The 26,655-nt window shown below is 35.6% G+C and overlaps 1 protein-coding gene across 1 annotated transcript in view; it reads right to left on the bottom strand.

Annotated features, from left to right (window-relative positions):
• Window positions 1-26,655, bottom strand: part of LOC101745948 (metabotropic glycine receptor) — a 130,600-nt gene that overhangs the window by 71,987 nt on the left and 31,958 nt on the right. Inside the window, exon 2 of the mRNA XM_012688423.4 lies at window positions 1,137-1,910. Within this exon, the coding sequence (XP_012543877.2) occupies window positions 1,137-1,910 (774 nt within the window). The remainder of the gene's footprint in view (window positions 1-1,136; window positions 1,911-26,655) is intronic.

The following is a 26,655-nucleotide window of genomic DNA, read 5'->3' as shown; positions in this document are numbered from 1 at the left end:
CCCTAACCTAGGAATTTCTTCTGGCTAATGGAAACACATGCGAGACAATAACAAATAGATCCAAGCACCGAATAATCTTAATAGTAATCCAATTTCCAGTATAACAGTCCGAGTCACTTATCACTCGATCAACGAGACGAATCTAACAATAGCCCACTAATTAATTGATTACAAACAATTAATGGCTGCACCACCGTAATTCCGTATACAAACCTTGGGTAAACGACTTACAGAGCGAACGAAGCTTAGCAGACAATACAAAAGGCCTATAAATAAGCGAACCTAGGCGCTTTTGTGAACATAAAGAATAGCGGAGTTAATTGTCACAAGTTCGCATTGTTGTGACAACTTTATAAACAACATTGCTGTAACTTTATTGAAACAAAATCGTTGAGATGGCACCGAAATGTTGAGGTTTGTGAATAGAGTGTTTCTCTAATTGTCCTTCCTTATGAAATTGGTATTGATATGTGTGAACTTTTATTCTAACACTACTTCAGTCTACAAAGGAAACCAGGTCATTAAACCTAGTTAAATAATCACCGTATACACCTAAAACTGTGTGTATCAGTTCTTTTGTTTCTAGTTAGGCAGTAAAAGTTTCTTAAATCGCAAATTTTATTATTGTTATAAGTTTAAATAAAAATAGCCAAATTATAAAATTACTTCCGAGTCTCTCGTAAAATATAATAAGCCATTTACTCATTTACTTAGCTTACTAACTTAAATACTTTAGCAATTAACCTCACCTAGATTTTTTGATGGAAACTAATTTAAATTATATTTCAGTGCAACCTTTTTTTATTTCCCGTGTAGGCAGACGAGCATACGGCCTATCTGATGGTGTGTGGTTACCGTCACTATAGATTCCAGCAATGCCAGGGGCAGAACCAGGTCAATGCCTACTTAACTACGATAAATCGCTATTTATAATGATGATTGCATCGAATTATTCCTTAAGATATTGCTTGATCACCTTTAGATAATTATTTCTTGTAATAGCAACGTTAAAATGATATAACCTACAATTTAAAAACCCGTTCTCGATCATAGGCAACACATTAAACGAGTAAATACGGCCGCACAGAGCATAAATTAAGGGTTTCAAAAAATTATGTAAAGACAACTGTACTCACCTCGGCGAAACTGATTATGATTTCTTATAACACGTTCAGCATTCTTCCTAGCTATGTAAAACCATTCTGATGTATTACTCAAATATTTGTATTCGACAGCTAAATCTTTGGCCAATATTGGTCCCTCTGGTAGACGATACGCAAACGGGCAAAATAATTGGTAATCCTTATACTGGTATTGGTCGTAACAATTACCAGCTGCAAAAATATCGTCGTCAAACTCCACCATCGAAAAGACACTAGCGTGAAGGAGATATTCATTGTACATAACCGATGATCCAGCATATTTCCATAGTCTAGTTAACATATTAGCTCTATTGACAGCAACATCTGCTTCTACTCTAAATCTTTCTTGAGCATATCTATCTACCACTCCTTCTCCCAGATTCAAATGTGTACCAGCTGTACAATTCTCACCTAGTAAGTGCTGTGATTCTATAAGCCGAAGGAATTTCGTTACAACATCTTCGTGAACGTTCCTAACAACTGTAGCATTTTCAAACTTATCTGTGCTATTTTCTTTATCAAGAACTTCTAAATTTTCATCCATTGTTATTCTCTGGGTTTCGTTATTATCGTAACTATGCTCTACATTCATGAAATGATCGGCTAAAGACACTTCAGTTGTCCTTTCGGGTTTTTGTTCGTGCGCCGATGAAAAGTTTCCGAAATATTTTTGAAATGAGTCGAAGTTTGTTTTGGAAGCCCGGTCTATTTCTGGGATTTCGTGAGGTCTTAGCGCTGATACGATTGGCTCGGAGATTTCAATGTTATCTGGAACAAATAAAAACAATTTCATTTTTATTTTTTTTAATGGCATAATGAGTGGGCGTACTGGCCATCTGGTGTCTGGTGGTTACCGAAGGGCATAGACATTATTACAATTTGGGTACTGTCACCCACCTTCAAACTTGAGTTATACTTGTTGAACTTGAATTATATTTTAATTGCGCAAAATGTATATTATTTTGCGAGTTATATTGTTATTGTCCAACGTTCTTATACATCGTCTAAGTCAATTATGAAAACGACTTCAATACGTATTCCATTAGAAAAAATATTCCTGTCTATTGCATCCTGTCATTTGGTATCGATATTTCAGCGTCGCTTGATAATGGGTACACCAGGCACCTTATCCTTGAAGCTACTATGAAAATTTAAATCCGTCCTTTTGTTAATTTACTTTGAATAATTCTTCTTCCTATTCGTACACTCTTGACAGAGTGGTCGTGGTCTGGTATCAGTTGGACCTGCGATACCGATGCTCTCGCGATGCGACGCCATGTGGCACGATGTTTCGCAGAGTGAGAGCAATCATTATTGTTTGCTTAAATACTATTGTTATCAACAGCGGCATGAATAAAAGAACAGAATAGTTATCAAACTCTAAAGTTGAGGTTTTTATTTTGTACTTGAAGGTCAGCCTCAAAGTTATTAGTATAAAGACTATCATTTTCGTGCTGTAAATACGTATTTCATGCTATAAGAGGCCAAGATTGTATCCAATTCAGAATAATAGACGGATGTCTGCTACAATGTGCTATATTGCACAATAGGGGTGATTTGCATGAAAACGTAACCACTACTCGCCTTCTTGCTCCTTTTGAACTCTGTCTTGGGTACTCCAACAGGAAAGCGATGTGATCGTTCGTGTTCAACGCTCTATTCTAAATACTACTTCCCAAGATAATGATCCAGCCATAAAAAAAACCCACAGAAAAAACAACTAGCCAGATCATTAAAAATTAAAACTCGAGAAACGTAACTGGTTTGCAGTAGAAATTTAATGTAAATGGATTTGGGTTAGGCTCAAAGCCCCGAAACACATAATCGTTACGAAGCCGCCTATGCATATAGGTTTTTGTATTTAATACTGAACGGCTTGCAGATAAACCCTCGCGGATGTGGACCCACAGTAATCGTAACGCTACAGAACTGACTAGCGGATCATAGGTCCTGTTTTCCTTTAATTATGGTTTCGCTCTTTCAGTTTTGTGTTTTGATCGTTAAATATAACAAAAGCAATCGATTTACAATTCCTTTTCTATATACAGGGTCAATTTACAGTAGACTTCCGTGGATGGGTATACGATATTTTTATGCCAATCGTAAAATTATTACATTCGTAACAGGCTACACTGCATACGGGTCTTGGAAATTACACTATGGCCTTTTCCAAGGACAACCATATTGTTGATACATGTTTTGGTTTATTTTCTTAAAAAACTGAAGGTCTACTTAAAATAGGTATTCGTAAATTGCCCAACTCCCTCAGTTACTTACGGTCTCTATCACAACAAACAGCAATCATTTTTGTCAAAACTTATACCTACGCAGTGACGAACTTACACATTCATCTCAGAAAAAATAATTTAAAACTAAGATTCTTGTAATTTCTTGTAACTTTAAGCCGGTTACAATTTATATGTTCAGTGCATATTTTTCCTAAAGTACAGTTAGTTTAGTACAGCATATGTATCATGTAATATGTGTGGTTTAAGTAACATAAATAATAAATTGAAGTTAATTAAATAAATTGATGTTAATATTGCACTTTAATTAGTTATTTCATCTGATCTACAATCCATTATTTTCATCGTCTTTTCTATCTGACACTCATAGAAAACAGAAAATAATATTTCGTAATAAGGTTAAGAAAAAAAAAAATACATTCCGCACGGTACGTATACAATTTTTTAGTGGCGTAGGCGGTTACTCGCGATTACGATTAGCGTTCAAACAAGATCGTCTACGGAAAGAAGTCTACGCCGTAGACACTTGATATGAGATCAAAAGCTCAATTATCTATATATTAATACGTGAAGCAAAAACTTTGTACCCCTTTTTACGAAAATTGCGCGGACGGAGGAGTATGAAATTTTCCACACTTATAGAGAATATAAGAGTGAGAAGCAGTGCACAGTGCTAATATTTTTTTAAAATAATGCATAAAATATACATTAAATCAATAAAGAAAACATTATACACACTACATACCATGTATTTGACGCACACACGCATGCATACTATTTATTGTCAAACTTTTGTTTTTGACGTCTGTTGTCAAATTGAGAATAGATTAAATATTGTTTGTCTTTGTTAATATTTTTTATAGTGTAGTCTTGGCGAAATTTGTGAATATAGAATTATAAAATACAATTATAATAGTATACCAACTTACAATTACAATTAATTATAGTCGAAATTCGACTACTGCGGGACCTCTAGTAATGTAAAATCTATGACTCGACTAATCGAAAAATATATATCATGAATGTACATGGAAATGTAAGGTTTAGAATGATATTAATTTATAGGTACTATTTATTAATTTGTTCTTAATTGAGAAAATCGTTATTTATTCTTAACTAGCTGACCCGGCAGACTTCGTAGTGTAAAATAACCTTAAAACAAACAAAAGGAATCCGTCCGTCCGACGGGACGGGACACATCAAAGGGAAAACAAAATTGTTATTTTTATTTAATTCCGAGCATTTTCATATTTATCTACATTTTAAACCTTCTCTGGACTTCCACAAATAATTCAAGACCAAAATTAGCCAAATCGGTCTAGCCGTTCTCGAGTTTTAGCGAGACTAACGACCAGCAATTTTTTTTTTTTTGTATCTTTGATGGGTGACGCATTTATAGCGTAGATATCTATGGGCTCCAGTACAGGTGGGTTGTGAGCTCGTCCACCCATCTAAGCAATAAAAAAGGGCAATAAAATTCTTCTTTGTACAGTCCATAATATTATTATTATATTATATATATATATATATATATATTTACTTTTAGCCATTCTTAACTATAATACTAAATTGTGTATTTTCATGTGTATATTATTGTGTGTAATTATGTGTATGTATGTATTTTACTATTTTATACATAGGTATATTGAATTGTAGTATGTGTATTCTATAATACTGAGATATTATTTTAAGGAAGATTTTTGTTTTGAGTTTGTTCTTTTTGTTTTTTTTTTGTTTTGTTGTTGTTGTTTGTTATTCTTTTGTCAATGCACCTACCATGCATTATCTCTGCACCACCCTATGGTCGACTGGAAGAGAATGCCCATGGCATTAAGTCCGCCTGTGTACAAGTTTTGTTTTGTGCATAAAGTATAAATAAATAAATAAATAAATAAAACAAAAAAAAAAGTTCTTTAAAACTATACATACTTGATTTCAGTATTCTAATGTGTTAGGCAAATCTACACTAATTTGAACACTCTGAAGCGTTCATACTTGTATATGCGTGAAACAATATAAGCAGTAGTTATGTAGCGATAATCAGCCTATTACACAATAGCGCTTTGTAACTAGATAACATTCATAATATTATCACTGATTAATTTTGGTAATTAGGATTAGATAACAATAATGTTCAATGATGAACATTGTTCACTGTATTCTATACCACGAAATATTATAGTATAAGATAAATACTCCATATCTGTAATACAGTATATAAGCTCAACAAGGTAGCACTGTCTTTTCTTTTTAAAAAGCCTTTTTCTCTATCCCGCATCATAGCTCAGTGCTTCTGTTTTTTTTTTTGGAATTGTGGTCATTCAGTAAATTAAATTACAACATCGACATTATTTTCTTTACATTCATTTGGATGAAATTCATAAAAAAATATCATGATGGTCAATTTAGAAAGGGTCTGTTTTAACCTAGCTATTAGTTTCTAACCTCGCATTGAAAGTTTGGCCCTTAAATCAGAATGGCTTACAGTAAAAATGGTCAGGTTGTAAATGGCTCCAGTAACCACTTAATACCAAGTGGGCTATGAGCTCATCCACCCATCTAAGCAATAAAAAAAAAACTGTCCAGAAACTAAACAAGAAACTATGTTCTTTCAGAGTATAAAAGAGATTGCTTTCAATAAATTATGGGACTATCAATTTGCGCCTCCGTCTTGTAATGAAAGTTGCGATTTGTTTTGCTCATAAACGCAATCCAACTTTATAGGGGGATATTGTAGACTTACAGTGTTCGATCCAGTTCAAGCGAAAACGGCCTTTACACGCAGCCCATTTGCTGTCCATAAAGCGAAAGGAAACAGATTTTAATAAAGCCGAATTTCGTTTGAAACATTTCGAGGCCAGGTAGTGACTGAATGGTGTAGTTATTTTGATGAAATTGCCGCGTTTCAAAGGATTTTGTTTAATGTATTCTAAGAATTATTTTATTGAATCTGTCAGATTGAAGATGTTTCGGAGGAATCATTGAATATCGTTATTGAATTTTTACGGATACATAAACATAAATGAACATTCTTGAAATGAAAAGAGAGTTTTTTAGGAAAATAAGATAATGTAAATAGATATGGACTTTCGCTAGTATTTTTTTACTGGACTTTTACTGGTGGTAGGATCTCTTGTGAGTCCGCGCGGGTAGGTACCACCGCCCCGCCTATTTCTGCCGTGAAGCAGTAATGCGTTTCGGTTTGAAGGGTGGGGCAGCCGTTGTAACTATACTGAGACCTTAGAACTTATATCTCAAGGTGTGTGGCGCAATTACGTTGTAGATGTCCATGGGCTCCAGTAACCACTTAACATCAGGTGGGCTGTGAGCTCGTCCACCCATCCAAGCAATAAAAAAAAAATGTAAATTGATATGGACTTTCGCTAGTATGTTATCTTAGCGTACTCCATCATTTTCTTATCCAATAGCGTTGCTACCTACATCGTCAGAGAGATAAGACGAGAGAGACACACAATTCAGAAGTTAGAAACTAACATTAGCTTACTTAATATATTTGTTTTATACCGCAAAGCAACGGTGATTTCCGACTCCAAAGTATTATTCATATGCAGCTAAAATTTTCACTTAATATATCGAAAGGGGGTCCGGAAATTTGTTAATAATAATAATAATAAGAGGCAGATAATAATAATAATAAGAGGCAGATAAAAAGACCAAATATTTGGACCTGGCGCACGAGGTGACCGACATGTGGAGGGTGGTATCTACAGAAATAATCCCGGTAGTTATGTCGGTGAATGGTTTGGTCCCTAAAAGCCTCTCAAAACATCTCGAGAGGCTTGGTCTCAACAAAAAGTCGGTGGTGGCCCAAATGCAAAAGGCAGTCTTGCTCGATAATGCCCGTATAGTTCGCCGGTTTCTCTCCCAATAGTCCCCAACGCTCCGGCCGATTGTTGCCCACCTCGCCGGAGTGTGTCCTGCCGTCTTCCCAGGCGTGGCAGTGTTTAATACACTATAATAATAATAATAATAATAATGTTTTTATTGCAAGTAACCACGACTCATATAAATTGTTAATAAGACTTAGACCTATGTTAGTAGTTATATTTACATCACAATGAATTACTGTGGTAACATCCCATGGGAGATGGAACCACAGCGACCCATGTATACACAGTCCAGCCTGCTTGCGATCATGCTCAGGATACTGTTGGAGCTGGCCCTCACTCTGCTTACCAGAGATGCACACCTCTTACGCATGGTAGCGTAAAAACAATCTATGTGCGCGTCTGCAAACATCCCTGATGCGCTACAAAAGCGGGGCAGCACCACCAACACCCTAAACGCGTTATTGTATTAAACAATAACGCGTTTAGGGTGTTAAATAATCTACAAAAAATATATACTATCGAATATCATGCACTAAACGTTTCTATGAAAGAAAATCCGAAATATTCTTCGGCGGGAGCTTAGAGTATGTCTGAAGCCGTCAACAGCGCAGATAAATTGTTAGAGCGGAAAGTCGATAAATCTGGATTTAGACCGAAGAATGAGCTGTCATAAATATATCCTTTTTACGTCTGTAGAATAAATCTAGGAAAGATTAAATGGACATTAAGCGTTACGTAATAGACACTACTTTTATAGTTTATTTATAGTTTTCTTTGTGTAGACTTCGAGACAGGTTGAAAAGGAATGTTTTGCGGTTCATAACATAAAAACGCGTGGGTGCTTACTGTTGAGTGACATAATACTAACAATTATAATAATATTGGATGTTGAACTTTTTGTTATCCATCGCAACTTCAAGGCCCATCGAAATCATTCATCACTCTCCTGCCCTTCTCCCAGCTTTTGATAGCATATTCAAAAATAAACAACTCTAAAATAAATAAAGTGCTTGGAGGGCTACGAATCCAAACCCCTTAAGGATTCGGGAAGCACAAAAATAAATCATTATCAAAACAATGCTTGGAGTTCAACAAGAGAGTTTCAAAATTTAATACAAAAAAAGAACCTAAGTATAATTTTGATTATTTTATTTGTTTCTACCGCCATTCGTCAATAAGATTCAAAAACGTATCCGATCTAATATTTTTTAGATACAATTAAACAATTTTCATAAAACTATTACAATTTTTTAACTGAAGCGTTTTGCAAAGCTCAGCACGAAAACGTGAATATATTTCGAATCTCGCATGACCAGGACATAAACCTTGTTGGCTCTCGTTCAAAAAATATTCAGCTTCAGATTGGATTATCCGCAAAGTGAATTCAATGTGACCTGTACGTACAAAACTATGTATCATTTTGGAATTAGGTTTATCTATATATTAATACGTGAAGCAAAAACTTTGTACCCCTTTTTACGAAAATTGCGCGGACGGAGGAGTATGAAATTTTCCACACTTATAGAGAATATAGAGAAGCAGTGCACAATGGTAATTTTTTTTTAAATAATGCGTAAGAAATACAGTAAACCAATAAAGAAAACATTACACACACTAACATGTATTTGACACACACACGCCTATATACGATTTTGTTTATTGTTAAAGTCTGTGGTTAAGTTGAGAATAAATTCAATATTTGTCTAATGCGTAGGTAGTCTTAGCTAAATCTGTGATTATAGAATCATAATAGTCCACAAACTTATAATTTCAATTAATTATAGCTGTTATAAAATGACTTAGATTTTCGGTAACCATAAATAGCTTACTTATCAGTTTTCGACGACAACCATAGATTAGGTTACGTTTTTTATTATTATTTTTATTTATTCAGTTGACAATAAACACTACCTCTAAAACACACAAAACATAGCTTGAAAACTAAAGGAAAGTCCAACTTAGATGAAACGTGGTCACAAAGCTTCAGGCACAGCTGTGCAAACCGTCTAGCCATCTTAAACCTAGATTTGTCTGCAACACTCTGTACATTTACTTTAGAATTCAAACAAGAACGTTCCGTTTGATGATTTAAAATAGAATTTGAATCTCGCGTTTGTATACACTCCGACAGCAGGCTTTACAAATATTGCAGGATAATATTAATATTAATAACTAGCTAACCCGGCAGACTTCGTAGTGCCTCAGTCGATAAATAAAAGACCTAAATTATTATATAAAATAAACTTAAAACAAACAAAAGGAACCGTCAGACGGGGGACACATTAAAGTAAAAACAAAATTGTTATTTTTATTCAATTCCGAGCATTTTCATATTTATTTATCTTTTAAACCTTCTCTGGACTTCCACAAATAATTCAAGACCAAAATTAGCCAAATCGGTCCAGCCGTTCTCGAGTTTTAGCGATACTAACGAACAGCAATTAATTTTTATATACCTATATATAGATAGAAGATTAAAATTATTAATAACGAAGCTGGGCAGATGAACTGACAATCTGTTTGTTGTTAAGCGGTCTCTGGAGGCCACACACGCCTGAATGTTGCTGTTTCTCTCGAGAATAAATTGAATTCACAATTAGAACATCTTAATATTGAAATAGATGTTTGCTTCGTTGTATTAATTAAGCAAACACTGGATTGAAGGGTTAGGACAGTTTAGAATTACATCAACTTGTCCTTTCCGTGGATCTTGTAAAAGAGGACTCAGTGGGTCGTTGGAGAATGGACAGCAGCATTTTTTTAAGATATTCATACCAGACACCAGGATATTCATATTCCGATTGCCGGCCGGCATATACCTGTACACCAATAAGTGCACTGACGTCATATTTATCGTATGTCTAAGGACTAGGCATGGATTTAACGCGAATGTGTTAAACGGTTGATGGAATAGTGACTCGGCTGCGTTGTTACCAAACGCCCAGTCACCGCCCTAGACAGAACCAAGACAAGAGCGATTAGACATAGTGACGATCTTATATCATTTTTTTTTTATTGGTTAGATGGGTGGACGAGCTCACAGCCCACCTGGTGTTAAGTGGTTAATGGAGCCCATAGACATCTACAACTTAAACGCGCCACCCACCTCGAGATATAAGTTCTAAGGTCTCAGTATAGTTACAACGGTTACCCCACCCTTCGAACCGAAACGCATTACTGCTTCACGGCGGAAATAGGCGGAGTGGTGGTACCTACCCGTGCGGGCTTCCAATAGGGCCTACCACCAGTGATTACGCAAATTATAATTTTGCGGGTTTGATTTTTATTACACGATGTTATTCCTTCACCGTGGAAATCAATCGTAAACATTTGTTGAGTACGTATTTAATTACAAAAATTGGTACCAACCTGCGGGATTCGAACACTGATGCATCGCTACACACGAATGCAACGGACGTCTTATCCTTTAGGCCACGACGACTACAAAACGACGACTTTTGAGATGGTTTTAATTAATGATAATAATTAATCCGCACCACTCTGGATACTACAGTCTACGACGCCATATACACCGCCGAGAACAGAGGAAGATGGCGGAACATCATCCAGAGAAAGTTAATGGGAGGAAATAGTCACGACCGTCAGAAATGAGGAATGCGACTCAGGGAGGAGGAAATTAATGAAGTTTCGTTATCGTTAATCCTGTCACTGAAAATACGAAACGGAATTATTCAAGTTAGCTTGGGGGCACACAAAGCCTCAATTTTGTCCTCACATAACATCTTACCCACTGAATTATCATTGATAAGAGGTTCATACAGCTGAGGTTTTGGTTGGCAAAGGACAATTTATTCAAAATCTGACCATAGATGCAGAATGTTGTTGCGGAATATCAGGCTTGGAATCTATTAACAATGTAAATTCCACCATTGATTTCGAGACACGGCTAAACGGAGGATGGTCATTGGTGTAGAGCAGCTGCTTTGCTTGGTGACAGATAGGGACTAAAAAATATACATTATCGACGGCCAACTTCTAGTAAAGCTAGTTAAGCCTTAAGATGAAGGAGAAACTATATTCATTTATTCGCAAAATTTCTTACAACTACTTCGAGACTCGAATTTTGTTTTCAAGAAGAATAATAACAAATAACTGGGGACAAGTCATACACGGTTACCTGGCCCCAAATTAGAATTCTCTGTACTGTGGAAACCAGACTGACATACATACGTAGGTATGTATATCAGTCGTAAAACGTAGGCTTTAAATAAACACATATAATATAGAAACTAAACACCCAGAAAAATAGCAAAAATACGAAAAACACGAATGCTTACCCGATGTGAGAATTGAACCCAATACTTTCAGCTAAAGAGTCAGAGCTACTAGCTATAGAGTCAGTCTTAGAAATTAATAAACGATTGCATATTATATTCGCAACACAAGTATAGTTCAATATTTCCCAAATTCTTTAATCGCGATTATTCAATACATAATATTATTTATTAAAAAAAAGATTCACTCATAAAGAATATGGGACTTCTAAAAGTAATAGGTGGAACAAACAAAAAGGGTCTTCATAGTGACGCAGCTTGTAAATTTATTTATCTCTCAGCTTCGGGTCTAAAGGGTATTTTGTAGTTTATTATTCAGTGAAAATCCTCAATTTACGGACTTGGGTATACCCTAAAACATGACTGTTATTAAGTTAGTAGGTGCGTCTCGAAGGACACGACAGACAGTAGGTTCAAAATTACTACCCTCTTACTACCTTTAATGCGTTTCCAAGAATAATTTTTGCCACAAACCATCCAGTTCCAGAACGAGTTCACGGCGTCTTTTGAGCGCTCGATAAAGAACCTATGGTATTATCAGTGTTCACGAACGATGACAAACACAATACCAGGTGGACCATATGTTTGTATGTAGAGATTTTTCTATTCTTTATTATTTAATTTTAAAGAATAATAAGATGTCGTGTTTTTAACATACAAAACTATGATTTTTAATAGACAATTAAGTTTTTGAATTTCTTTAACATCCTCAGCTAGAATGCTACTACCCACTTATTTACACCGGGACTGAAATCCTTTAGACATACATATTTGGAAAGAAATAACATTGGATCAAAAAATTCAAATTTGTATTTATAAACGTGCATAATTGCTGATAAAGGCTTCATGTTAAATAAATACAAAATAAGCTGACTTGTAAGCCAGCCATTTTTCCAAACAAAATGGTTTACACGAGCTTGTTTAAATGCAATATTACTGTTAATTACGATAAATACTAAATATTTAAATAAACAGCTTATCGAGCTGAAAGTCGTACTCATTGTATTGAGCTTTCCGTAAGTCGAACCGGCAAGGAATGGAAAGCTTTAAGGGCGACTGAATAATCCCCTTGAATATTTCACAGGGCAACGATCAATGAAAGCAAGGATTATATCTCTGGTTACCTGCTCGCTATGTGCGGATATTATTTGTGGATTTACAGTTTTAAGTTTAACTGATAAGTTATTCGCAATTTTTTTTTTGTATTTGTTTGGCGTCTATGTTCAACACACAAACTTGATAATTTCATAGTATGTCTGAGGTGGTATTAATTGTGAACCTTGCTATTTTAATAATTTTAATTAAGTCAATAATTGAAAAAATAGTTCTACAAATATCAAAATGCTAGTGTGTAATTTTTATTTGTAAAAATACTTTGCGGAAAATTTGTGTTCTAATATTTAATTTTGTTAGAAAAGAGGATATTTTTCAAAATTCTATTTGGTTCATATTTTTAATTATTTTCTTCTCTATCTCAATATTTTTGTCAATTCATTAGTCGATTTTTATACGAAGTCAATTAAATATATTAAGTTAATTCTTAGCACCTTAACATCTCTACAAAATGCTTATTGTATCGTTGTTCAACGATTATCAATAGAGTTTTGACATTTCTTAAGCCCTAGCGAAACAGTACTAAACAGATAAATCCTAAAATTTATTTGTAAATTGCCAAACACTGTGTAAATATATTTTCTGATTTATGTCCGGATTAACATTCGACATAAAATACTGGATATGGGTTTGAAATGCTTCAAGAAAATTACAATTGAACATTTTGTATTTCTTTTTACCCGACTACGGAAAATCTAAAGGAGATTCGGTAATTTATGAAAATTCTCAGCTACAATCCCAATAAATTTAAATATTTTTAGGTCACGGTAGCTTAAGCGCACGGCACTACCATAAATAGGTTTAAACCCCGCAGAAATTTATAATTTTTAAGTAAATATGTACTTAAAATGTATTCACGATCATTCACGATTCATCTAGAATATTCTGCAAAATGACTCGTGGCGGGGCTTATGTATTTGTGAGTTCACATCACATGAGTAAGTTTATTTTTGCAACAGAGAGATTAAGTAGTCCAGTTTAAAAATGGGATCGCTTTATATAACAAAGCCTCAGTGGGTGAGTGAGTGGGTGTCAATATTGACGTGCATGTGTGTGATGATCGCTGGATTTTCACTACTGGAATCCATAGATATTAGCATCGTAAATGCGGCTCTACCCACCTTGAAACATGAGTTCTAAATCTCAGTTTTATAGTACAACGGCTGTATCGCCTTTCTAACCGAAACATATTATTTTCCAATTATATTTGATTAGTTGTTAATTATTTCTGTTGTAATTGTACTACTAATGTAATAATATGTAGCGTTTTTCAAGTACCCAAGTAATATCAATTTACTGATGTTTTGAATTGGTGATCGCTATGTTAGTGAAAACCAATGAAATAAATAAATATGACTCTGCGGTTTTGAAATGAACCAAAAAACCACATGGCGATAGTACCATATATGTCTCTTAGGAAGTTATGGACTGCAGATTGAGTTTTGCTACTGGATATCGATACAGTCTTTTCAGTTCTCTTGAAATACTTGTTTGTGTAATTCAGTAAGCGAATGATCCTGCTCCGCACCACGTTACCACATCGCTTAATGATTAAATATATTTCGAACTAAATTACTTTCCCAATTTCTATTAATATAGTCAATTGAAGCTTTCATAGCTCATTGGATAAGGCACCCGATTTTCACATATGAAGTACATTTCATCTTCAAGTAAACTTAAATAGTAATTTATTGTAACTACATACAATGCGTATGCATACAATGCGTAGCTATACTGAGACCTTAGAACTTATATCTCAAGGTGGGTGGCGCATTCACGTTGTAGATGTCTATGGGCTCCAGTAACCACTTAACACTAGGTGGGCTGTGAGCTCGTCCACCAATCGAAGCAATAAAAAAACTATTTATTTACATAAACGGCTGCGATCTGAAAAGTTCTATTAGGCATTAAAATATATACAAAGTCGTAAATAAATCATAATACCAATTGAATCGAAACGTATTTCTTTAGAAGCCTTAACCTTGGCTAACCGCTGGGGAGGGACTTAATTCGCGACTTTCAGAAAACTTGCTCGGCTATTTCTCTTGGCTTCGAAAGCCTATTGTTGTAATTAATGCACTAACTTTTGTTCGGTCCCTTGCTTTGTTGCTTGTGAAAAAAGTTCATTAGTCTCGAAGCTTTTGAGATTGCCAAAGTTCAAATATCTTAAATAAGAGGTTAGCTTTGAAAGCGGCGCCAGCTATGCTTTGTACTAAATAAAACTAAGCTTGATGAATTGAAACGAGGTTGATTTCATTGTACCGTAATTAATTAGTTTTATTAAAGAATAAAATATTTGAAACAGCTCAAGAAATGCTATGTTCTTATTTATTTCTAGAACATACTTAATACGAAAAAGATAATGAAGAAAAACCATTTATTTCAGACTGTGGGTGCCTGGGTCATTTTGAATTAATGCGACATCAACATTATTGACGATGTAAATGTCTTTCCCGATAAGTTTTGTAGGGTCACGCACTCTTGGTCGAGTATTGATCAATGCTCAATTCTAGTTTTAGGTAAGGCAGCGGCTTGGCTCTGTCCCTGGCATTGCTGAAGTCCATGGGCGACGGTAACCACTCAACATCAGGTATGATCGTCTGCCTACAAGGGCAATAAAAAAAGGGTATGCAAATAGTGACATTCAAATTTAAAAATTATTGCTATATATTGGAAAACTAATAATTAAATGTTAACTGACATATAAACACGAATCTGACCAATTATGGTCTCAGAAAACCCACTATGTAAATCTATTTTGATAAAAAAAACTGATATTCGATCGTCACAACCTAAGGCATAGCCTAAAATGCAGTATACTTCATTAATTTAACTGATGTATCAAGTGCTTTTTGACGAAATTGCCTAAGAAACCCTCCACAGGATTACGGGCCCAAGCTTGTTTATAAGGAAAATAGGTTCCCGAGAGTCCTTTGATATTTGAGGACATTTTATCGAGTTAGATCTACTTGGACGGTATTGACAACATCTTATTAGATTTCTGGGCCAAATGTGGTTCCCTTTGCAAGTTTCATGGCGTATAGTTTGGGTGTACGTCGTGTTGAATGACGCTATTAAAGGGCTTAGGTCAGCAGGAATTCAATAATGCGTCACTTTATACTAACAGCTTGTATTTATTTCCACTTTTCACTTAAAGAGTAATTTTACAGTGATCGTGCTTACACTTTCAACTCTCTGTCGAGAATGAATGCTACCTCGGTGTGCTCGAATATATATTGTCTGATCGCCCCACCACAACGGAATGGTGGTGCGATCGACGTCACTAGACGAGTGAAGTCAACCGAGTCAATTGAATAATTATTTAAAATTATTATTAAGTTAAAATAAATTCAGTTAATTATATCTGAGATATTATCTATTTCCAGAAGTAATTAGATTAGTTTTAAACATATTTATCGAGATTTAATAGAATACAATCAACATCATCGGATATGCGTAGCAACTAAGCCTACACGACAGCAGACTTTATTATAATTTATGTGATATTTATGTGATATCTTCGGAACTTGTACTGTGTACTTATAAATACCTAACACTATATACATTAAATTTACCAGCATATAGCTAGTTACAGCTACATAATGCTTAGCTACACACGTCATTTCAGATCCTCCCGATACTTTAGAATACTTTAGATGGTGCTTTTAGGTACCTCAAGCACCGGTCATCGTTCTCGTCGAAACCGTCGCTTGCGACGAAGGGCTCGGCGAGTAAATTAACCCACAGACACAGCCCACTGAGTTTCTCGCCGGATCTTCTCAGTGGGTCGCGTTTTTGACCTGGGGGTAGATTTTACGAAGCACTGCTCTTGCTAGGGTTAGTGTTAGCAACAACTTCAGGTTTAAGCCCCGTGAGCTCACTTACTTAATAAGATTACGCTGAAAGGTCTCTCATGACCATCAGTTTAGTTAGGATAAAAAAAAGCTTAGCTATCATTTTACTAATGTGCTATTTTAATGATACTTCTTTCTCAAAAAAGGCACTTAAATTACTTACTCCGTTCTAGTTCAGACATGTAGATATTCTCATTTTACTATAGATTTTAAGGTTGGCAAATTATGAGCTCCACGAAAGAAAACACTCATAGTGAATTATTCTAGAATTATCTATTGAATTTATCTATATATTAATACGTGAAGCAAAAACTTTGTATCCCTTTTTACGAAAATTGCGCGGACGGAAGAATATGAAATTTTCCACACTTATAGAGAATATAGAGAAGAAGTGCACAATGCTAATATTTTTTTAAAGTAGTGCATAAAAGATACATTAAATCAATAAAGAAAACATTACACACACTACATACCATGTATTTGACGCACACACGCATGCATACTATTTATTGTCAAACTTTTGTTCTTGACGTCTGTTGTCACATTAAGATTAAATATTGTTTGTCTTAGTTAATATTTTTTTATATTAACTAAGCCTTGGTGAAATTTGTGATTATAGAAGTATAAAATACAATCGTTATAGTGTACAAACTTACAATTCCAATTAATTATAGTCGAATTTCGACTACTGCGGGATCTCTAGTAATAGTTATTGTACAAGTGTGTGTAGTATTCTGGCGAATAGCACCTTGTTCGTAATTAAATTTAATGAACTTACAACTACGCAACTATTGTGTTGTAACGATCGTAATAGTTAAAGCATTGTAACAAATAGAATTGTCTTAACAACAATAGTAACAATAACAAGCTCACGTTCAAAACTCAACTAATCGATCTATGTTTAAAACAAAGGTCTCTTCAAATCAGCTCAAAATTTAAAAACACTCACTAAATTTACAGATAAGATTGTAAGTTATAAGCTTTGAATCGAAATCCAGAGCCGACGCTATCCTACGGCCGAGTCATCGATCAGCCAATATTCAAAACACGAAAGAATATCCGAAAAGGGAAACTCACAACAAAACTCATTTCAGCGGGAAACGTTCAAAACAAAATTTCGTTGACGAAGAACTTCTCTCTGTGCATAATTCGGGAAGTACCTACCACCTCTTCAAATTGACTACGGCAATATCTTCAAAATTGGATTCGGCGCTCGTGTTCGTCACGTCACTAGTTCAGAAAATTGGTTTAATTTACATAAACGGATGTTTGTTTGCGTTCAGATAAAGTTCGGGGAGGCTTCGCTGCGAAATTATGATGTATTTTCGAGATACATCGTGCCTAACTAATTTACTACGGCAAATCGTAATGAGTAATTTACGTTTTATTTTCGAGACGATAGGGTTCAGAATTTGTTGGAGCAGATTTAGGCTTGTTCTGAAGTTTTTTTTTATTTTAACTGCTTTCTTATATAATTTAATGCAAAGAAACATGTAATTTAAGGTCGTTTATTTCTACATTCTACATGTGCCATGCTATAAAAAAGCAAACTTAATTTTTTATTTTTCTTATTGCTTAGAATGGGTGGACGAGCTCACAGCTCACCTGGTGTTAAGTGGTTACTGGAGCCCAAAAATATCTACAACGTAAATGCGCCACTCACCTTGAGTTATAAGTTCTAAGGTCTCAAGTTTTTCATCCATACTACCTGGAGTCACTGCGGTCATCCACAGTGCGTTTCCAGAGGTCTTTTTTGCCACGTACCATCTGGCTATGCAATGAGCTCCCCTCCACGGTGTTTCCCGAGCGCTATGACATGTCCTTCTTCAAACGAGGCTTGTGGAGAGTATTAAGCGGTAGGCAGCGGCTTGGGTCTGCCCCTGGCATTGCTGAAGTCCATGGGCGACGGTAACCACTCACCATCAGGTGGGCCGTATGCTCGTCTGCCTACAAGGGCAATAAAAAAATAAAAAAAGTATAGTTACAACGGCTACTCCACCGTTCAAACCGAAACGCATTACTGCTTCACGGCAGAAATAGGCAGGGTGGTGATACCTACCCGTGTGAACTCACAAGACGTCCTATCACCAGTAATTAGTATTTATACCTACATTTTCAATTATTTTATTACTACCTTATTAGTCTAAGCTGCGTCTCACTCTGACCTTAGAAAAATACATGAAATGAAAGAAGAGCAATTGTTGAAGTGACGTCACGTGATGTTTGGTATTAAATGCTTACCGGGACATAATGATAGTCGCGAATTGAATGTAGTTGTAGTCCTTGAAACACGGGAGCTCATCGGTTTTAATCCTATTATTAATCCTAGCTCGTGGTAAGACCTCGGTGGTGGCAATCTATATATTAATACGTGAAGCAAAAACTTTGTATCCCTTTTTACGAAAATTGCGCGGATGGAGGAGTATGAAATTTTCCACACTTATAGAGAATATAGAGAAGAAGTGCACAATGCTAATATTTTTTTAAAATAATGCATAAAAGATACATTAAATCAATAAAGAAAACATTACACACACTACATACCATGTATTTGACGCACACACGCATGCATACTATTTATTGTCAAACTTTTGTTCTTGACGTCTGTTGTCAAATTGAGAATAGATTAAATATTGTTCGTCTTTGTAAATATTTTTTATAGTGTAGCCTTGGCGAAATTTCTGATTATAGAAGTATAAAATACAATCATAATAGTGTACAAACTTACAATTCCAATTAATTATAGTCGAATTTCGACTACTACGGGACCACTAGTAATTATAATAAGGCGATCAAAACAATATTAGTTTCATACTATTTTAATTTCATTCGCATTAAACCAATAGGTATATTTTGCGATTTTTCTGGCGTAATTTTGAATGTTGTCGCTTTAACGGGTAACAATACCTCTTTTTTTTTAATACGCTTTTATTAGCTTCAGACGTATGTATGTTTGTAACGGAATCTTTGAACATGATTTTGACCCGCTTCAAAACGTCGGATTAACTCGAAGTTTGGAAGAAAAAAAAATGTAGAAAAAAAATATGAGAAAATTTAAATTCAACTTAAAAAATTAAAAATAAATAATAATTGTCTAAATATTTTTTTTATTATTAACAAAAAGTCAAATCAATATAATTTAACATAAATCAACTCATATAGTAGAACAGATCTTCCAATGCGCTTGAAGGAGGCACAGTTCCCAAAATACTGGCTACGTAGCCTCGTTGGACAGCCAGACTCATTCTGTGCAAAGTTCCAACCAGCCTTAGCATCACGTGTAACCTCCTACAAGCGTTTGGAGATTTCTGTAAAAAAAATTAATATAGGTTAAAAAACTAACAAAATACGCTTTTATAGAAAATCCAATTAAAAAAAAAGAAAATAAATTTTAATAAATTTGAATTAAAAATAGTGTAAGACAAATTATTTTATTGTAAAAAAGCGTGGGAAGAAGAAGACTTAATGCATCATTATAATCACAATCGATACCAATAATTTACGGTTGAATTCAATAAATTCGAACAGAAGTTTGTAAACAGGCGGCCGTTAGCAGACCCGCAAATGTAAAAGCCGATTTCCCTCCGAAGGCGTAATCTTACAAAACAAACGTATCAAATGTAAATATTGAACGAAAACACTCGATGGAACAGAACTCTCATGTCGACTCTCGACAACGAGGTACCCTTAATTCTATAAATGGATGAAGGGAACAGGGCTGTCCCGTAACAACAATGTAAAATTTAGGGTTACCAAAATTTATTTTTGGTGTATTAAAGGCGCAATGCTATTAATTTGTTTGTTTAATCTTGCCTGTCGTCTGGGAACTAAGCAGCGCATGAATAATAACGTTATTCTGGTGGTAGGACGTCTTGTGAGTCCGCACGGGTAGGTACCACCACCCTGCCTATTTCTGCCGTGAAGCAGTAATGCGTTTCGGTTTGAAGGGTGGGGCAGCCGTTATACTGTTAAAAGTGAGATCTTACAACTCATGTCTCAAGGTGGGTTGCGCATTTACGTTGTAGATGTCTATGGGCTGCAGTAACCACTTAACACCAGGTGGGCCGTGAGCTCGTCCACCCATCCAAGAAAAAAAATAGACATGAGACGCCATGAAAAGACACTGGGTAATGTTACAGGTGGTAATGTTTTAGTTACCCATACTATAAAAAGTTTATCTGTTATTTTTTTTTCTAGATGTCATCAAACACCAGACTTTGGCTTTTTTATTGACATTTAGTGACAAATAATTAATGCTGTGAAATGTAACTGGGTTTCCACGTAATTCCTAAAAACTTTTGTAATAGAAGAATATTGAAAAATTTTATTGGCGGAATCAAATGGTAATAGTTAATAAACGACACATAATGAAGACTGTAATGGCGCTCTCCTTTCCAGACTGATCGAGCAATCTTAGGGACGTGTTGTGTTTATATCTGAGGGTAGGGTTCAGCAGCTTTGCTATTGAAGTTCGTCTAAGGGAGTAATCACTCACAATCAAGATATACCTTGATTGCTTAAAAATAATTTATCTAAATACCATGCTACCACAATTATTTTGAAATCTAACACAGAGAAACATCTCTAATTTTCTAAAAAAAATTTTGTTGTCTCGTATTTTCCAATAGAAAAAGAATATATTTTTTTCTTGTGTAGCAGCAACCCTACTGGAAATTTCATTCAATCGGTCCGGCCTACGGTAGCTATCAGATAAATATGCGAAAAACTACGCCAATGACAAGTACAGCCGGACTATTGCACCGTGAAATTCATTTGTTTGTATCCGTGTCAACATAAAGGAGTTACTTATATATTATTATATTTTATATATACATATATTTTTAGGCATACTAAAATTGAAGCAACAGAATTTTGGCAGAGCGGTTTTGTGGTATTCTCCTAAAATTGTCCCACCAAGTCTTATACCGTGGTCTTCGTTAAAGGTCGAAGAAGATTCTCTGATTATTATATCAGCATACTGCGGTCACAAACGTGCGTTTGCTGGTGGTAGGTGTTGTAAACCCATGCAGGTAGGTTTCACCATTACCTGTTTCTGTGCCGAAGCAATCATGCGTAACGCTTTGAACGCGGTAAAAGCGTTCACATTGACATGCCAGTGTTCTTCGATAATCATTTAACATTAGGTTAGCTGTGAGTTCGTTCACTCAGTTACGCAATAAAAATAAAATATAGGAGGCTCGTTGCAGACATTAGTCCAGAGCATGAAGTGTTTTCGCCTGATTACTAAATTTTCCGTTATGTTTTAAAGGTCAGTTTATCAATTCTTAGGGCTTAGAAATCATTAGTTCTACCATTTATTTTCGTTTCCAGGAAAAAAAGCTTTGAACGTATAGCTTTTAGTAATGTAATATTACTTCTGTGCAATGAAGCTTACTCAACTCTACGACCTAACGCCAAAAAGTCGCAGTTCAAGGTGTGTACGAAATCATTAATGTTTGGCTTTCGTCGTGGCAATTACACAAATTCATGTCGGCGACCGAGCTGTACTGTTATGCCTCGTTTACATTTCGGACTTCCTCGTTCTAGTTGACGTAAGTTGACGATCGCAGCACAGGTATATATATTTATATATATATATAAATATATTTTTATATATTTACTAACAATCACGCCACGTTAACTGGTCCCGTGGTAAGTTCGCAAAGAACTTGTGTTACGGGTACCAGATAACGGAAATAAATGTAAGATTTTTATTATACACATACATATATTTAATATACATCCATAACCATGGAAAATACATTTATATTTATCATACAAATATTTTCCTTTGGCGGGATTCGAACCCGCGACCCCCTTGTGTAGTGACCATGTCACTTACCACTACACCAGACGGCCGACAGTTGTTACCTCACATTCGTTTTCGGAAATTATTGAACGAATCATTCGACTCCGGTATTAATTTCTCTGCTCACTGTTACTGCAACATAATGTCCTGAAACTTGAAAAAAATTTCAAGTAAAAAAAAAAAAACATCAGCAATCTATAATAATTATATTTCTTACAGCTTATTTAGTGTGATATGGCTAATTTATTTATTTATTTTTTATTGCTTAGATCGGTGGACGAGCTCACGGCCCACCTGGTGTTGAGTGGTTACCGGAGCCCATAGACATCTACAACGTAAATGCCGCCACTCACCTTGAGACATGAATTCGAAGATCTCACTTCTACAGTACAACGGCTGCCCCACCCTTCAAACCGAAACGCATTACTGCTTCACGACAGAAATAGGCAAGGCGGTGGTACCTACCCGTCCGTACTCACAAGAGGTCCTACCACCAGTAATTACGCAAAATAATAATTTTGCGGCTTTGATTTTTATTACACGCTGTTATTCCTTCACCGTGGAAGTCAATCGTGAACATTTGTTAAGTACGTATTTCATTAGAAAAATTGATACCCGTCTGCGGGATTCGAACATCGGTGCACCGCTAGATATCAATGCACCGGACGTCTTATCCTTTAGGCCACGACGACTTCAAATAATTGTTTTCAAGATGTACAATTTCTAGACACTGTCTAGGTGTATTTAATTTGCGCGTACCACGTAGCACGTAGATTTTACACAAGATACAATTCAAGTTCGAGGGTGACAAAAGAACGGAAACATCATCTCCTCTTATCTACGACGCAAAAATTCGGCTCAAATAGGCTCTGTATGGTAACTTACTACTAAACAGTTAAATGGATGTCAATGTAAACGAACCTAAAGTTCGGTACGATTTATGTGGGGTAGTTAAATCTGAGACAGTGCGTGCTATTAACACTGCGTGCGCACATAGAACAGAAGTGTTGGAGATTGCCACTAAAAGGCTTTTCGTACAAGCAAATGCTGGTTTCTTGTTAAACGCGTAATATTTTCATAATTTATCGAAGCGAATGTATGTCTGGGGATGTTTTTATTAGCTTACGGTCTTATACGACAAAGACAACCTTTTTCGTGATACTGCAAGTGGGAATACGTTATTAAGAGGATGCCTTTTTTTTTTTTCCTACCTAAGCTGAGAGCCTTGAGAGGCTATTTCAGCGTAACCCTAACTTTTGTAGGTGAGCTCACGGGGCTCAAACCTGATGACGTTGCTAACACGAACCCTAGCAAGAGCCGTGCTTCGCAGAATTTACCACCGGATCGGAAACGCGACCCACTGAGAAGATCCGGCGAGAAACTCAGTGGGCTGTAAAGATGCCAAGCACAAGCACTTAGTATACAATGATTAACTGACTGACTCTTTTTTTGTCACAAGACAATGTTTTCTTTAATATTGTTACGCGCGGCTGTGGCTCAGGATAAATAGAACTTTCATCGAAATACAAATTAAAACTCTATTTAACACTTAGAACACATAAGTAACATTTTACAATTCTCAAGTCACTTCTTCCGCTTCGCTTCAGGTGATCCGTTCGCTGCTTCGCTTCGAGTAGAACCTTTTACTAACAGCCTTCATCTCTGCAACGCTTTTATAGTTGACACAACAAGTGAGAAGATTTCTGATAGGACGAATCGTTTCGATATGTGTTTCCGCTATTTGACAATAGATGGCTTTACACTTCTCGAGCGTTCTCGATATTACTAGTTCTTTTGATTTTCTTTTCTGCTATTTGATGACATATGGCGTTAATCTTACCGACGTAGCAGTATTAAGTGGTTAAGGTTCGGTAAATACACGTTCTGATGTCTATAGGATTTAGTAATCGCTAAACATGAGGTGGCTCGTGGCCCACTCTCTAATCGAACTCCATTAAAAAACAAACGTGTGGCACTCGGGAACTGCCGCGGTAAAGCTATTGCATAGCATTTTTTATCAACTTAAGCAAATATAATTAGACAATGATAATTTAATATTAAAACAATAATAAAACAAGACCACGTTATATTAAACATTAACAAAAGCAAAACCTTAACTATACCCTTCACACTCATAAGCTAGACCGCACGAGAGAGAGATGGGCAGACTTTTCATGATGCGCATGCAGTGAGAATGTGTTAAACGCGAGCTACAGGGTAGGCGGATTGAGGGGTGTAAGGTTTTTTTCGTTACGGAATTTCATGATTCGGTCGCCGCGCTCCAGGCCCGCGATAAAAGCTATGCAATAGCTTAAAAGTTACGTTCATATAACCGACCTCGATTAGTACCAAAATAGCTGGAGGGCGCCCTCTTAAGCTTGCGGTTATCAATAACATTTCTTCGCTTATTAACAAACTTTAAGAACTCACCCAAGCCCTCGTATAAACATGAAAACGTAACTCTACTTCAGATGTTTATAAACAAGCCCATAGATTAATAATAACAAGTTTCGATCTCGAGTTCCCGGCGAACTGTAATTAATTCCAAGAGTTTCATGTTAATTGATTATTAAATTGGAATAATGAAAGGGATGGCACAGAACGAATAGACACTGTCTTAATTTTACGAACTACCCTTTTGGTATATACAGGCAAATTATTCAATGAATAAATATACATATTGTTAATTAGATTATGAGGAGGGTAACAGAAGTTTTTAATTAGTCTATAGCGGTAGTAGGTGGCTTAGTTATGTTTTGTTGGTTATCGATGTCGACTATGCTGTGTGCTATGTTCCTTATAAGACAAAAATTATGTTGTATTTGTTTTAAACTAGCTGACCCAGCAGATTTCGTAGTGCCTCAATCGATAAATAAAAGACACATGAAAGGAAAAAAATAATTGTTATTATTATTTAATTTCGAGCATTTTGATATTTATTTACCTTTTAAACATTCTCTGGACTTCCACAAATAATTCAAGACCAAAATTAGCCAAATCGGTCCAGCCGTTCTCGAGTTTTAGCGAGACTAACGAACAGCAATTCATTTTTATATATATAAGTAGATACGAAAACAACATTTAAAGCCCTTAATGGCTCTATATAAATTTAAGTTTTAAACAATATTTTTCTATTATCTAAGATTGAATTATTACGTTCATTGAAAGACAGGTGAGGGAATATTTTAGGTAATTTTTTCACACCTTGGGTTACATTATTGGAGTTTTAGTAAGGATCCCTAATTTTTTTCAAAAATATTATAGCCTATGTCACTTGTGAATAGTGTAGCTTCCAAACAGTGAAAGAATTTTTCAAATCGGTTCAGTAGTTTCGGAGCCTATTCAATACAAACAAACAAACAAATCTTTCCTCTTTATAATATTAGTATAGATAATTAGACAATAATAAATTAATATTAAAACAATGATAAAATAAGACCACGCTATATTTATAAACATTAACAAAAGTCAAACATCAACTGTCCCTTTCACACTCATAAGCTAAACCGCACGAGAGAGATGGGCAGACTTTTCATGATGCGCATGCAGTGCAACGCCACGCCGCGCGCTTATTCACAAACACTACACAAGGAAAACGTGTGAAAGTGTTGAACGCGAGCGACATAATAGGTGGAGTGGGGGTGTTAGGTTTTATTTTCGTTACAGAATTTCTTGATTCGGTCACCGCGCTCAAAGCTCGCGATAAAAGCTATGCAATAGCTTAAAACTTTTTAAAACTAAAGAGAGTTTTCTATACATATATAATTATGTATATTAAGAATAACACCTACACTTATGTAATAAAACTCGCAGTACAGAACACATTATACAGCCCCTAATGGTACATTCGTAGATTGTTCGTAAATTCGCATTTTCAACTCGAATACGGACAAAAGTCATTATACTTAAAGACATTACCCTTGAGCTTCACCCTACAGAATAACCGCAAACAAGTTATTACGGCACTATATTATGTACTTGAAACGGCTGGTAACGTTAATTTAAGTGAATTTCGAAATACATTGCTTAATGTGTGCGATGAAACTATCAGCGAGGAGTTTGTATTTATTTATTGTGTATTTACTGGTATGAGTCACCTCATGTGAGTCCGCAGGGGTAGTTACCACCACCGCGCCTATTTCTGCCGTGAAGCAGTAATACGTTTCGGCTTGAAGGGTGGGCCAGCCGTTGTAACTATATTGAGACCTTAGGACTTACGTGGTGCATTTACGTTGTAGATGTCTATGGGCTCCAGTAACTACTTAACACCAGGTGGGCTGTAAGCTCATCCACCAACCTAAGCAATAAAAAAAATTTACCAAGATTGTAAATCAATTTGGGTTAA

Source organism: Bombyx mori, chromosome 5 (assembly GCF_030269925.1).
Source record: "Bombyx mori chromosome 5, ASM3026992v2".
In the NCBI taxonomy this organism is placed as follows: domain Eukaryota; kingdom Metazoa; phylum Arthropoda; class Insecta; order Lepidoptera; family Bombycidae; genus Bombyx; species Bombyx mori.
This window is presented reverse-complemented; position numbering and strand designations above follow the sequence as displayed.